General features: G+C 55.3%; 1 protein-coding gene across 1 annotated transcript in view; it reads left to right on the plus strand.

Moving 5' to 3' along the window:
* The window catches only part of CPXM2 (carboxypeptidase X, M14 family member 2), a gene marked incomplete at its 5' end in the record, with an annotated part of 127,750 nt that extends 115,702 nt beyond the window's left edge, over positions 1 to 12,048 (plus strand). Inside the window, 3 exons of the mRNA XM_080823667.1 lie at positions 2,672 to 2,811; positions 4,736 to 4,835; positions 10,282 to 12,048. Coding sequence (XP_080679793.1) covers positions 2,672 to 2,811; positions 4,736 to 4,835; positions 10,282 to 10,535 — 494 coding nt within the window. The 3' untranslated portion in view covers positions 10,536 to 12,048. The remainder of the gene's footprint in view (positions 1 to 2,671; positions 2,812 to 4,735; positions 4,836 to 10,281) is intronic.
* Positions 12,049 to 14,888: the final 2,840 nt, after the last annotated feature.

The raw sequence follows: 14,888 nt of genomic DNA on the forward strand, positions 1-14,888 counted from the left end.
ATTAATGAGATGTGACTTCTAATTTCCTCCCCTCCCCCGCCCCCTCCGCTCCCTGCTCTTGGTCCGTTCTTGCTCATTAGCCGTGACCGACAGGCAGCGGTTAACGGAGATGGGGCCGTGGGGAGCCCGCTTCGGGAGAGCTCAAGACACACGTTGTTCGTAGCGTGTGTGTGTCACCTCCAGAGTGACGCCAGGCCCCCTTGGTTCCCGGGCTGCCACCCCACGTCCTCTGGCCCCACGACAAAGGGCATGTTGAGCTGGTGATGGGCGCCTGGGCCTCGAGGAAGGTGCAGCTCCGTGCTCCTTGGGGAAGCCACGGCAGTGGGATTCTAGGCCAGGAGAGCACAGGAACGTCTGGCCGGTCCCACTGGGACCCGGGGTGTGTGGGGGTCTGTCTGGGTCACGCCACAGGTCCTTTGCCCACGCATCACACTTTCAAAGCCATTGTTGACCCCGGATTCTCGACTCACGCACGCCATTTGCTGCCGGGCCGGAAGTCAGCAGCAAAGTTAGCCCAGGTGAAGCTTTCCCACCCTCCCCTGGCTTCCCAGCATGTCACCGAGTCCTCCGGTACTTGTAGTGCTTCAAAGACACAAGGCAGGGTGGCAGACCCCCTCAGAGTTGCATAGGTAACACTGATTTATTTCTGTGCCAACAAGGCCTGGAAGGTTGGGAGTAATGAAAGTACTCTGCGCACAGAGGCACCTGGCCCTCTCAGCATGTCCTGCCCTTGCTAACTCATGGCCATGGTGTCTGAGCTCCCCCTCTGCCCTCTCGTAATTCCACATTCGGGTTCAAGTGGATATGTTGACGTGGCGTTTTGACCAACCTTCTCCAGCCAGACCAGGCCCCTTTGAAGGATGTGCCCTTAATGTGACGGGTTCACCCTCTCCCATCCCGCAGCTCTCTGCCTCTGTCTTATCACAGATGTGGTCAAAGGTCCATCTGCTGACTCGGGAGTGGTTGAAATCTGGAATCCGACCGAGAGAGTGGCTGTGTGTTTTGTACCATTTTGTCTGTGACTGTAGCGATCAGGCTGTTGTGGAATTTCTCTGGATACCCCAAGCCATGAGTCCTAATCAGGTGTTTCTACTGGGCGGTACGCCGCTGAGCATGATGGCGAGGTAGGCAAGGAGGGTAGATGCATGGTGAGGACAGAGGCTGGTTGTGCAGGAGGACCTGCTCCTTTGATCAGCCACCACACAGAAACCCACCCAGCACATCCCGCTCTGCTCTCTTAGCCCTGACCCTCAGAACCCAAGGGCGGCTCGTGGAGGGGCCTCCTGCGTCCTGTGGATGTTTCCTGCGGTCACGCACAGCATAGCTGCCCTGTGTTCTTGCTGATCTGATCACCCTGTTGCTCAAAACGAAAAATGTCTGGAAGAACTTCATGGTACCTACCATTCATTTCTTCGCTTCACAAATATTGGGTGCCATACTGGGTTGAATGGTGCCCTCCCCTGAAAAAAAAAAATATCTTTGCTTCCTAATCTCTGCAACCTGTGAAGGTAACCTTATTTGACAAATGGGTCTTGCAGGTGTAATTAGGCAAGATCAGGCGCGTTCAGGGTGGTACGGTGGTAGACATTGCAGGTGTAATTAAATTAAGAGTCTCAAGATGTGGTCCTCCCGGGTTACCTGGATGGGTCCTAAAATCATTGACAAATGTCCTTATAATGGACAGAGGAGAAGCCGCTTGAAGACAGAGGCAAAGGTAAGAGCAATGCAGCCACAAGCCAAGGGACGCTGGGGGCGACCCGATACCAGAAGCGGGAGGAGGCGAGAAAGTTTTCCTCCCCTAGAGCCTCTGCAGCGAGCACAGCCCTACTAACACCTCGATCTCAGACCCCCAGCCTCTAGAACTATGGGAGGATACATTTCTGCTGTTTTAAGCCCCCCAGTTTGTGGTCATTTGTAACAGCAGCCCTAGGATGTTAACGCAGGACCCAAGTCCAGGCCAGGCTGTGCGTTTCATGCCCTGTTGCAACAGCGTCGGGATGTTCGAGATCTGTCTGCTGTCAGGCACGGTGGGTGAGTGCATTCGCCCAGCGGACCCCAAGCAGCCAAGCCCTGGAGAGAAGGGCAAGGCCTTGGCCTCACACACACCGAGGTCCAAACCCTGACTCTGGCTCTTTCCAGACATGTGGTTCTGGATACGTTTCTTGGCTGTTCTCTACCTCCATTGTCTTACTTGTGACACTGGGCTCTGCTGCCTAATTCTCTGTTGAATTTGTGGTCAGTGCAAGCAGAGCACTAAGGACAGGTCCTGGCTCATGGGTGGCACATGGGTAACCACAGAGAAAAACTCCATCCAACACTTCGAGTCCATACTGCTAATTCATGGTGGCTTTATTTTTTAAAAATAGTGTATTTTTTAAAAACTGGGTTTACTGAGCAGAATTTTATCTGAAACGCACTTCAGTCTTCCTTTTGTCAGCGATGTTCCCAGACGCACCTGTCTTCCCCAGAAACCATTCTGGCTGCATCCCCGCGCTCTCTCCCCCCGCCCCTCCCCTCATCTTTGCTGTCATTCCTTTACAGTCTGCAGCAGGTACTGGACACCTCCTTGTTCAAATGAGGTCGTCTGAATCCCGTTCTTGAACATTCTCGCTGTCTCCCTCCTGCCCTTGGAGCACGGTTTGGTGACAGCGTTGTCCGGTTGGCTCGGCAGGTCTCAACGACTTCAGCTACCTTCACACAAACTGCTTCGAGCTGTCCATCTACGTGGGCTGTGACAAGTTTCCCCATGAGAGCGAGCTGCCTGAGGAGTGGGAGAACAATCGAGAATCCTTAATCGTGTTCATGGAGCAGGTACGGCACGAGCAGAGGCTGGGGTGGGGGCCGGAAGGGAAGGGGCCGGTTAGGGGACTGAGAGCCTGAGACTGAGTCGAGTTAGTGCTTCAGATCTGGCTGTCATGCTGGGCCGGCCCCAGACGGTGCTGGAAGAGCCACCAGCATTTGTCCATACCCGATTCAGCCCCCGGACTGAGCTAGAAAGCCTCGTTGATCGCTCACGCTGGGTCATGTTGAGTGTGACCGAATGCTGTCCTGTGGGGAGGGGGTGGCATGCGTCTGAGCCAGCATGCCCGGGCCCCTTGTGCTAGTCTGCTAGGATTGCATAAAAACGTAGACCCCCAGGGGGCTCAAGCAAGAGAAATGAAGTTCTGGAAGCTGGAAGTCCAAGATCAAGGTGTTGGCAGGTTGGTTGCATTTGGAAGAGCCTCCTTGGCTGGCAGATGTCTGTCTCCTCCCCGTGTCCTCACATGGTCTTTCCTCTGTGCACACACGCTCCTGATGTCTCTGTGGGTCCACAGTCCTTTTATAAGGGAGTCAGATTGGATCTGAGCCCACCTGAATGACCTCATTTTAATTTCATCACCACTTTGAAGACACAGTCTCCAGATAGTCATGTTCTAAGGTCCCGGGATCAAGGACTTCACCGTGGGGATTGTTGGAGGATACTGGGGTGCCCATCATGGCTGTGAGGCTGAGAGGCCCTGCCGTGGGTGTGGGAGGCTCCTGGGAGTGGGTCTCCTGAGCCCCTCCCAGGGTTCTGCTTCCAGTTGGTGAGGAACCCCTGCTGGGCCCGCCAGGACCCTCCCTCGATTTCCCTTCCTCCTGCTCTCAAGGACACGCCCATCCTGTAGCATCCAGGAAACCAGTCTAGTTCTGCGACAATGAATCCAATAATATCCACGCCCCACTAAGGAACAAATAAACTGGAAACCAGAGGAATAAAGAAAAGGGCCTCAATTATGTGACTGTCATGACTCCCATCCTTTAGGAAGCGTGATCCTGAGGCTCACAGGATCGGGCACGGAGGCCGCCCCTTCCATGAGTTGTTGTAGACGAAGCAGAAGACAATTTCAGGCAATGGCTCAGCTGCCAGCTTCCTGGTTCCTGCACCTCCCACTCCACTGACCTTGGCAGACATCAGCCCTGGCACCTAGTATCCCAGTCTGCCCCACAAGGGTCCCCAGAGACTCTGTGCAGTCCCCAGTACACTTGCCCGGCACAGCGGGTGTGAACCTGCCCTTCCCCCTTGGGCAGATGCAAGCGCGCTGTCTGTCCGCACCCTGGAATTTTGTGAGGGAAGGCTCTTTTTCATTTTATCTATGAAAAGAGAGAAGGCTCTGATCATCCTAAAGGAATCCTGTGTCCCGTTCTGGGGATAAAGGGCCCGGGCACAGTAATACGTACAGTGTCATTGGAAATGATGGTAACCACCTGGGATTGTCACATTGTTCTACAGATAGGGAAACTGAGGCACAAGGTTCAGAGTGATGTGTGTCTTGTGACACAACCGATTAGCGGAAGGACCCTAGGGACTGAGTTGTCGTTTTTTAAGAACACCTTTGACTCTTTTCTCTCTGATTCTTAAGTCGTTGGATCGACACGTGAGGTCCGTGGAGTTCAGGAAAGTCAAATGCACCTAGAAAAAATTAAATTCCATTTTTACTGGGTGTGCTTGACATGAACCATCTCAGATGCTAATTTGTTTTAAGCCTCTGGAATAGCTGAACTCCAGCAGCAAACTTCCCAGTACACGGACCCAAAGGGAACACAGAGATTTACACACCAAATCCAGGTATAGCCAGGGAGCCTTCGAGCTAGATAAGGCTTTGAGAGGGTTCTTGGTGGCCCTGGGGCGGCGTTCAGCTTACAGCCATCACTGTGCGCGCTGGGTCGGGTGCGTTGTGAGCTCACGCCATTCCTTGTCCCGTGTGCTGAGCAGGTCCATCGTGGCATCAAAGGCGTGGTGAGGGACTCCCATGGAAAAGGAATTCCGAACGCCGTTATCTCCGTGGAGGGCATTAACCACGACATCCGAACAGGTAACTGCGAGCCTAGACGAACTGTCTCTCAGTAGGGAATGTCTTTTTTCTCAAAGCATTTTATTTGGGTTAAAATCACACGTCAAGTGCCGGAAACTTCTTATGGAGAGCCGAATTCCTGTCTCCTTCCTTGGACTGCCCGTGGAGACCCTGGAAAGCAAGGTTTTCAGCCTGTGCTTTCTGGTTTCTCCCTTATTCAGGTGAAAACCAGACATGCAGGGAGGGGAAAGGAGCTCCTGGTGGTTTTAGAGGCAGCGGGGAGCAGGTTCGGGTGTCTGACTCCCAGCCCCGGCATGCCCCTGCCACTCAGGGCTTCCCCGATGCTGGGAAACCCTTGTAGTTTTTCCCTTGTGCCCAGGACCATTGTCACCTGGGATGGCGCTCAGTGCATATGGCGTGACGTGAGGAAACGGTGACCTTGACTGCGACAGGGACGTGTGTAGCCTGATGTGATGACAGGTGCACAGGGAAAAGAACTGTCTAGAAGCTCACAGCAGGTTGTCTGCAGGGGTTCTGGAGGAGATGGTGTGTCCGGGGGCTTGTACACCCATGCACAGAGGTTTTTGGCCACCGGGAGACTCTGCGGAGCAGCATGTCATCGCCGTGGGCAGGTGGAGTTCCTTTGGTGTCAGCTGAAGTGAGCGGGGCATTGGGTCCTGTGCTGGTTTCCAGTGGGTGTCATGACAAATGACCAAAGAAGTCAGAAATGTATTCTCTCACAGTTATGGAGGCCAGAGGTGTGAAATCCGGGTGTCAGCAGGGCAGTGCTCCCTCCAGAGCCCCCGGGAAGGACCCTTCCTCAGCCTTGGCAACTTCCTTGGCCACGTCACTCCACTTCTGCCTCCATCTCTGTGGCCTCCTCCTCTCTGCCTCTTACAAAGACACCTGTCATTGGATTTAGGGTCCACCCGGGTCATACAGGATGATCTCATCGGGGGATCCTTAATTATACCTGGAAAGATCCTTTTCCCAAATAAGGTAGTAGGATGTGGGCTTCCGGGGGCCGTGATTCAACCTACTCCAGATCCCCCCTGGGCACTGAGCACAGACTCAGTGGCAGAAGGGAGATGGTGATCGCCACGAGGAAGACCTGTTCAGCCCTCGGACACACTCGAACAGCGGGGAGAAACAGGATATGAGGCCACGTGGCAGGTGTTTAATGCAGCCTGAACTTGACCTGTTGGTTCAAGAGCTGACCCTGGATGGAGCGGCCAGTGGCCCAGGACGGAGAGGGATGCCAGGATATGGGACTGTCAGATTTAAAACAAGGGCGGCCCCAGGGAAACGAGGCCAAGTCTATCCTCCTCCTGTGTTCGTCACGTGTTGTCACCTGTACAGCCTGTGACGGCTGGAAGGATCTACAAGGTGCCGACGAGGAACAGAAGCTCAGCCTCGGTTCGGCCCTGCCCCCACCCGGGGTCAGGCTGCCGGTGGTTGCAGAATAGATGCCCCCTCAGCACCTCCTCGGCTGCTGGCTGGTCTCAGCCCTGGCCCCTGCAGGGTCACTGTGGCACCCCCCCAAAAGGCCATGCGGGATTGGGCTCCAGGGTACCTCCCAAAGCTCTTCTTCTGGGGCGACCAGCTCTCTCGGTTTGCCGGACTGGCCCCATTTAAAACTGAAAATCACGAGTCCCGGTTTCGGTCAAACAGGAACAATTGCTCCCCTGTGCTTTCTGCCCCCTCGCCCTGTGCCCCTGCAGGCTCCCTCCTGGAGGACTGAGGATGCATGTCGGGGTCCTCGCTCTAGCACCTTCTGCCACCTGAAACTCCTTCCCTCGAAAATCCTTTAGTCCCTTCCTTGCCCTTTTCAGGTCTTTGTTCAGATATCACCAGGTCAACAGAGCCAACCATGGTGACCACCTTTTCTAACACCACACATCTGCCCTACCACCCGCTGATTCCTTTTGGCCTCCCGCCTTTCCTCCCATAGCCCCTCCACTCCTGACGTCTGACGTCGGGCAGGAGAAGCTGGGACCTGCCGTCCTTCTGGTGTTTCTGCCCCTCCCCCACTGGGTCCCAGACCAGGGGTCCTTGACCCTTTTGTGCCTCAGTGAAGTATAAGCACACTGCCTGGCATTCAGTAGGTGATTAATAAATATTTGTTGAATGAATGGATGAGTTCGAATGAATGAATTGACATGACAAGATGTTTCTGGGAGTACAGAGGGGCTGAGCCCGGATCTGAGCCAGGGGCTAGGGAGTGTGAATGCCGTGCCCCAGCCCTTGTCCCCATGCTGTCCTTCCTAAGGGGACAGGAACCTCTTCTCCAGACTGTTCATATGCACTAACAGACCTGGTCCTTCTGACAAGAGATCCCATTTGACCTTTGAGGAAACGGAGCCTCTGGGACCGAAGGAGGGGCTAGGCTGGGCTTCAGACTTGCCCTGGTGTCTGGGCAAGTGCCAGGCTGACATGAGTGCCTACTGGCATGCCTGGTACAGAAGGCCGAGGATTGTTTACATGGGTGGATTGTAGCTGACACGCCACAGAACAGTAGGCCGCTGTGTAATGCTGTGATACTCCTCGTTGTCCTAACCTGTCTACTCTTTGTCCTTGAGGACCTGATAGCCGCTGCCTGTGAGCTTTCCCACCATGCAGCATGGCATTCGGTACATGGCCGCCCTTCACCGGTGTACGCCGGGCCGTGCGTTCATTCCCGGACTCATTCATTCGTTCTTTCGTTCATTGACAGGGTCTGAACTTGAGATGGGTGGGATCGCCGTGGGGTGCCGGCGATCCTTATGATAGAAGGGGCTGCTGTATCTGGGCCTGCATAGGACTTATATTTTAAACATTGCTAACAAGCTTCTGTAAAAGAAGAATTCACAAAAATTCCTAGAACATTCTTGGGATGATTAGCACTTTGTATGCATATGAGAAAACAGGAGGGTTTTAAACAGGGTGGAAGAGAAAGAGTCCGCTGAGCCCCACAGGCCAGAAGACAGTGCTGTGCCCAGTGAGCTTGGAACCTCTAGGCTCCTGTGATCACGGAGGTGGTTTGGATGAGCCGATGAGAGCCGCCTCCCCCTCTCCCTTTATTTCCCTCCTGAAATAATTTCCCAGGGTATTCTTATGATAGATGAGCTCCCTACTTTGCATGTGGTTCCTTATCATATTTATTCCAGCGTCTCAGTGCTCAACATTTGCTCTGAATTCTCCTTAATCTCTCTCCGAGGCATCTGTGATCTGACAAGTTTTCTTTCAGGAGGGATTTTGCAGAAAATCAACAGGTGGATTGAAGCCCCAGGAGAGAGAAGCTAGTCAGAGTGCTTTCTAAATGCATGCAAATATGTTGGCCAAATGCCTGGCTCAGAATGCCCCCGGACTGTCCTCTGTGTGGTAGACACTAACCTGACCTGCTACCAAATGGACATGTGTCAGTATCTGGGCTGTCCCTCCGTCCACCGTGCTGCGCGACACCAGCCGAGTCCCTATCCCACCCCTCCTACAGCTCCTGGAACATTCACCCTTGAACACAGATCTGGTCGCCCTGTGGGCTAGCAACCTACCATGCTGACCCCTGAATTCCATGAAGTGGATGATTCTAGACTTTACTGGTGGCCGGGGGAAGAAGCCAAATTATAAGAGCCTTGGGGAGAACTGCGGGGAAAGCCTAACCGAGAATATCTGGGGGAAAGGGTGCCGTGCGGGCAGAGGAGAGCGTCCGTGTTTCAGAAGCGGGAACTTGCAGGTTACAGAGCTGACGCCCCTCGTTCTGATTCTGCGACCCTAAACACACTCCTGATAGTTTTACTCATTCTCTGAACGTACCTATGGAGCCCGTCCCGTGCGCCGGCCTGGAGATCCTGTGGCCGAGGAGACGGATGCGGCCGCTCATTCTAGCGGGGGAGATCTGCGAACAGTTATAGGGGAAAAGGTACCTGCAGACTCTGGTGCACGCCGTGGAGGAGAGAGTCTGGATGATGTACAGGAACCGGGGGTCGGCCAGGGAAGTTTCCGTCTCTGAAAGCTGAATTGCATCGTGAGGCCCAGGCCGGCTGACTTCGAGACAAGGAAGACTCAGCGAGCTCCTGCCTTCTGGAAAGCATGAGGTGGCACTTCATTTGGTTGAGAAGCTCGCGTTTTTACCGAAGGAAGATGCAGGGCACGGCGCCGAGGACCGGGGAGCAGCCGCCGGCACCGTGTGGGCCCCGAACCCCGTCGGCTGACCTTGGGGCTCCTCCTTCACACGCTCTCGTGAGCGGGCAGGGGTGTCTCAGGTGAATAAAGATGGTAACTTGGACCTGATGCTTCAGGGTCCTTCGTGTGTTTGGGGGAGACACACACATAGCGCTGCTCCCGTCCCTTAGAAGACTTCAGCCTTGTGGTCGACAAGGGAGCCTGGCCCAGGGCCTCCTTACCCCTTTGCCCTTTCTTTTCGGGCACCAAAGCCTCAGACCAGGTGGGACACCCAGGTGGATGCGAGAGAGAGAGAGAGAGAGAGAGAGAGAGAGAGAGAGCGCTGAGCGAGCCTGGCCCTGGGGGGCCTGCTGGGGACTGGCCGTGCGACCTCGTGCTGTCCACTCACGTGGAAAGGGGACTCGTCATACAACCCGCTCAGACGCTTGCTGGAGATTCAGCGGATCAGTGCCTGCCTCGACCTTCTGGTCGCCACGTCCTCCACGGTGGTGGGGGGCGGGGCGTCGCCGGTGACCCCGTCTTTGCCTCAAAGCCTCTTTTCAGGTCAGGGGCCTAAGTGTCCTCAGCAGGTTGTAGGCTCCTGGGAGGAGAGTTTTGGCCTGGAAGCCCCTGCCACAGAGATGGGGGCCCAGCGCTAAGGGTGGCCCAGGGTCCCTGGTGGGTTTGCTGGGTGACTGAGCAGTGTGTCGCCGGGGAGGTGGGAGCCCTGCCCGGCAGCACCGGTGTGTGTCCCCGCTCCTGCAACTTCGAATTTCTCTTGCCCACCCCACCCCCAACCCCCGGGGGCCAGGGAATGCAGATTCCAGGCCTCCTCCCGGATCATTTGGCCCTGGTCCCCTGGAGCCTTTTATTTCTCTTTTCAGAAGTAAGAGACCCACCTCTTAAAGGAATTACTATTCTGTATTTATCACCAGGCCAAGGGAGGCCAGGAAGCCAGGCGCTGATGGCTTTTCAAGGTGGCATTTTGTGGCGAGGGCGCAGCATTTGGAGGCTCAGGTTCATAATGAATGGCGTGTTTTGTCACGGAGGAAGGAGTACGAGTGATCATCCTCCATCTCCACTCGTGTATGAACACGGCGGGGAGCCTACACCCCAGCCCTCTGCCTGGTAAAACCATTAAGGTGGCTTCCAAGGAAGGAATTTTTTTCAATTTTCAAAAAAAAAAATTTGCTTCTGCAGAGGCTCGAATTCCACGAGGCCAGTCTCTGAGTCTCTCTCTGGCTGGGAGGCTGGTTCTGGAACAGCAGGCTGGTGGTGTCTGCCTTAGACGAGAACGGCTCTGAATTCCCCTTCTTTCCCTTCGCAGCCAGCGATGGGGATTACTGGCGCCTCCTGAACCCCGGCGAGTACGTGGTCACGGCCAAGGCGGAAGGGTTCGCCTCGTCCACCAAGAACTGCATGGTCGGCTATGACATGGGTGCCACGCAGTGCGACTTCACCCTCAGCAAAACCAACCTGGCCAGGATCAGGGAGATCATGGAGAAGTTCGGGAAGCAGCCCATCAGCCTGCCGGCCAGGCGGCTGAAACTGCGGGGGCGGAAGAGACGGCAGCGCGGGTGACCTCCCAACACTTGAGACCGGTCCTGGACCCCTGCAAATTAAACCACCCCCAGTTGTAGCTCCGTAGAGGACTCGCTCCCTATGGTTTCCTCTGTAATTCAAGAAGGCCTGGGAGAATGTGTGTGTTGCAAGGCTGGTCCCAAGGGGGAGGGCTGAAAGCTTGGGATCGTTCTGTTGTCTTGTTCCATTTATCCAGATAACTCTGACAGGTCAGCAGAGAAAGGCTGGTAGGAGTGAGAATTTAGCAACTCAACCTGGGAATTCGAGACAGGGAGGGGGTTTGTCAGCTCAGGGCCTCCTGGTTGTACAGGAAGGGAAGCCAGTGTCCCCCCTTCCCCACACGCCCCCCCCCCGGCCCCCTGGCCTGGCCCATTTGCTTGCCTGACAGCAAGAGTTCCTTGTGCATTTGCATTTTGCGAGGCTCTAATTGCAGCACTCCTGGGGTCCTGTGGTCCCAGAAGCTATCATTTGAGATGCTCAGGGGTCTTCTGAGAGAATCCACCCGCTCTGGCCCCGGGGACATTTCCCAGCTGCTACAGATTTATCCCAAGCTCTGTCGACAATAGAGACATTACCAAGAGAGCATCAGTCAGCCTCTTGAATCAGTGTAGTTGCTTTCCACGAAGGGCTGTGTTCATACAAGGAGAAAAGTGCTGAGCTGGTTTACCAGGGATTGGCGAGCAGCAGGAGCGCAGGGCCCACGAGAACCCCCCAGGCTCCCTGCCGGTCCAGCAGCCCTGGGTGCTAGCTGAATAGGGAGAAGCAGGAGGAGCCGCCCTTCCAAGGAAAGTCGATCACTCAGCCTGGCTCTCCTCCTTGACCTGAGGGAACTTGAGAAGGGCCAGAAGGAGGCTGACTTGGAACCCTCTCTCTGCTTAGGCTGTCCCTCCTTTCATAGAAACAAGTGCTCCTAAGTTGGCCTAACATCGCCAAGGGAGTTATTTTTGCTGTGTGGGTTGCCGGACCTCCCACTTAGACTGAATGTGATGAAAAGCTCTCAGAATTATCTGTGGAATACTGGTTTGGGAGGGGCGACACCAGAAAACTGTTCGACTTCTTTTTATTAAAGTTGCTGCCTCAGTGACCTGGGGAGAGTGAGAAAAATAAAGCAAGTTCATGGTGAGATCCTTCCAGCGTGTGATTTTCCTGGGCAGACTCGCAGTCACCCGAATGTTGTGCCCCACTGCCTCTTCCCGAGGTCAGTCCCTCCAGAGGCAGGGCCGGCCTGGGGAGGGGTGTCCTGTGCCCCCATCCAGCTTGGAGCTCCTGCTGACAGCTGTGTGTCCCCTGCCTCCTTCCCGGGAGAACCATGTGCCCGGGTAAAATCATCCTGACGCTGGGGGTCTGCCAATGACTGCTGGGGATGCCAGCCAGCATCTTTCCAGAAAAGATTCTCAGGCAGCTTTCTGACTGTCTACACCAGAGATGGCAAACTTGCCTCATAAAAGATCAGATGGTAAAGATTGCAGGCTTTGAGCAAGCGTGGCTGTGTTTCAATAAAACTTCATTTACAAAAACACGTGGTAGTTGGATTTGAAGCCCCCACTGGGGCGCAGCTCACTGACCCCTGCTTCAAATCGGCACCATGCAATAGAACTTTCCATGATGATGGAAACGTTCATTTCCCTGCCATCTATGCTGCTGTCGCTGGCCGCACGTGGCTAGTGAATGCTGGAAACATGGCTCGTGCACCTGGGGCCAGCATCTCTGGCGTTACATAGTTCCCATTAATTTAAATTTCGGTTGTAAGAGCCAGATCAGCCCGTACAGCTCTCCACGCAGCCCACACGGTAGGAAGAACCTGGTGTTGTGGGAGCGGGTGGGTGGGGTTGTCCATAATGCCCTCGCGGGGATGACCCCGCACTACTGTTCAGAAACGCTGTAGCTGTTCCAAGTGCCTCAGCAGACCGGAGTGGTCAGGGCCCCGCCCTTGGTGCCAGGGTGACTCCGCTTTACTGCTGGTGAGTAGCGCTGGCCCCTTCGGGCGATGGTACGTAGCCCGTGTATCTGTGCCGTTGGCAGGCCTGCCGTGGGCCCCAGCTCACCGACCGGCGTCCTGGGCTTGCAGCCTGGGGCTGTGGGCTCTGGGCCTGTGCCGCTCCCAGTGCGTGGTCTTGGACCCGGCAGCCTCTCCGCTCTCCCTTGTTCCCACAAAGTAAAGCCATGGCCTTGATGGGCCCCAGAGGCCAGGCTGGCTGTGCTGTCCTCTGATTTCTGGTGGAGGACGGACCCTGGTTTCCTCACGCTCTGCTCTATCAGAGCAGTTTCCCTACCCAGCCCCTCCAGTGGGCACACGAGCAGCTCCGTGGTACCGCAGCTCTTCCTCGCTAGGCCCGCAAGCCCCGAACACCTTCCCCGACTTCGCTCCTGGAGCTTCTCTGCTGTGTGACTTCTACCTGCTTTCAGCCAGAATTACCCCTCGGCGTGGGCCTCTGCCTGTCTCTCCCCAGAATGAAAACCCTTCCGCGGCTCTCCCAAGACCCATCTGAAATGCCGCCTCCTACAGGAAGCCTTCCCCCCTCTTCTGACCTGGACATGTTTGAACAGGTCTGCAGAGCCCTCAGGGCCTCAGAGGGACAGCTCCCCATGCCTTCCACCAGAACTTTTCTTGCTTCTGGTTCTCTCTGCCTTTGGACCAGAAGCTCCCAATGGGCAAGAAAGATGCCCCGGGTACCTGTTCCCCCAGGTCTGGCTTGGCTCCGTCCTCCCAGCAGGTGCCTCACAAACACGTATGGAATTAAACTGGCCTTGTGCCAGGTAGTGCTTTGCCTTTAGGATTCCCTTATAAGCTCAGAAAATGTGACTTCGGAAATTGAAAACTCGCCACTTGAGTTTCGTGTCTTCACCTTGTCAGTAAAGTCTGGTGTTTGGCTGAGCAGAACAGCGTGTCTAAAAAACGTGGGGGTTTTGCTTTCTCTCTGGATGTTTTTCAACAGCATAAAATCAACACAAAACCTCTGTTCCCGGCAGAGACTCCTCCATCTGTTTCCCTGTCCTCCGACTCAAGGCCGAGGAGGTCACAGCGGCAGCGCTCTAACACTGGCTGTGCTCTGTGTTGAAGGGCACTTAAGGAGCTGCCCCGAGTCTTCTCCAGCCATCACAGCTCACTTGCTGTGACTGTAACAGGAAAGCTCAAGATTTCTTCAGTCTTTGTGTCGCAAAGACCTTAGGAACCACTTGAAAATGATACCATGCTTTTCACGGATAAACCCGCCACGCGGTCGCAGGACGCTGTATTGACATGGGGATCCAGGTGGCCGGGCCAGAAGAGTGTCTCGAGTGTGTAGGTTCTGGCTTGGCCCTAGCGGTCACCCCCCTGCCTGGGGGAGCTCACTTTTCCACGCCTCTCTGTGCCGGCACCTTTCTACCAGCGCCTGGCGTAGCCACCATCTGCAAAGCCACCCTCTGCGAGACAGCCCCAAAGGCTGCAGAGACAGATTCCCCAGGGCCCAATGCTACAGCTGAGCTCTGAGTACCAGCACAACCGCTCCCGAGGCCCTGGGAGCTCTTCCTCCTGCCGTGTAAACACAGCCCCAACTTCCCAGCCAAGGCACAAGGAGTCCAGGGAAACCTAGACAAAAGGGACGAGGGGACAAACTTCAGACGAGAATGACAGGTCTTTAGACCTGAGGGATGCCTCGAGATGAGTGTGTCTAAGGGCAGCAATCAGGTTTCCTCTTGTAAGGAAAGAAAAACTCCGACATCGGCTGTAGTTGCTTGGAGCCCTGTGTTAAGAAGGATTCTGAGGCAGAGTCCTGGCTCAGTGGGATCAAATGGGGCAACGTCTCTGGGCGTGGGAAGGGCGGACAGCCCTGTGCGTTTCCATCCCCAGACTAGTTCCGGTCCTCCTGGGATTAGACGGACGAAAAGTGAGGCCTGGGGGGAGGCCCCAAGTGTCCGGAGCCGTGTCTCAGTCTGTGGCAGAGGCGGGACTCGGGGCAGTGTTCCTTCCTGTGTCCCAGGAGAAAACGAGTTTGTTTCTGGAGCAGCCGGCCCCAAGGCTGTGCGTCTTGACTGACTTTCTTAGGAGCAGATCAAGCTCCCGGCAGTGATGGAAGCCTGGGAGCCGCAGGTGCATTTGAGAAATCGGAGGACAAAAGCTCGGAATCCTTGCTTGATCAGCTCACCCGGGAGACGGTTAGCAAGGAGCTCAGGGCCTGTGTGCTGAGGTCCTGAGCGCACCCACAGGCCCAATTCTGAAGGCTTTTTTTTTTTTTTAACCTCACAGCACCCTGTCCGCTTCAGATGACCTAATAGCTAGGCGATGTCCTGACTCCTCGCCCAAGTTCAGTTTTGGGTTGGAGAGGCTCATCGGGGTGCAGCTTCCGTGTCCTTGGCAGCCTGGCCAGTGTT

The sequence above is a fragment of the Martes martes genome (genome assembly GCF_963455335.1).
Source record: "Martes martes genome assembly, chromosome: 14".
Classification (NCBI taxonomy): Eukaryota; Metazoa; Chordata; class Mammalia; order Carnivora; family Mustelidae; genus Martes; species Martes martes.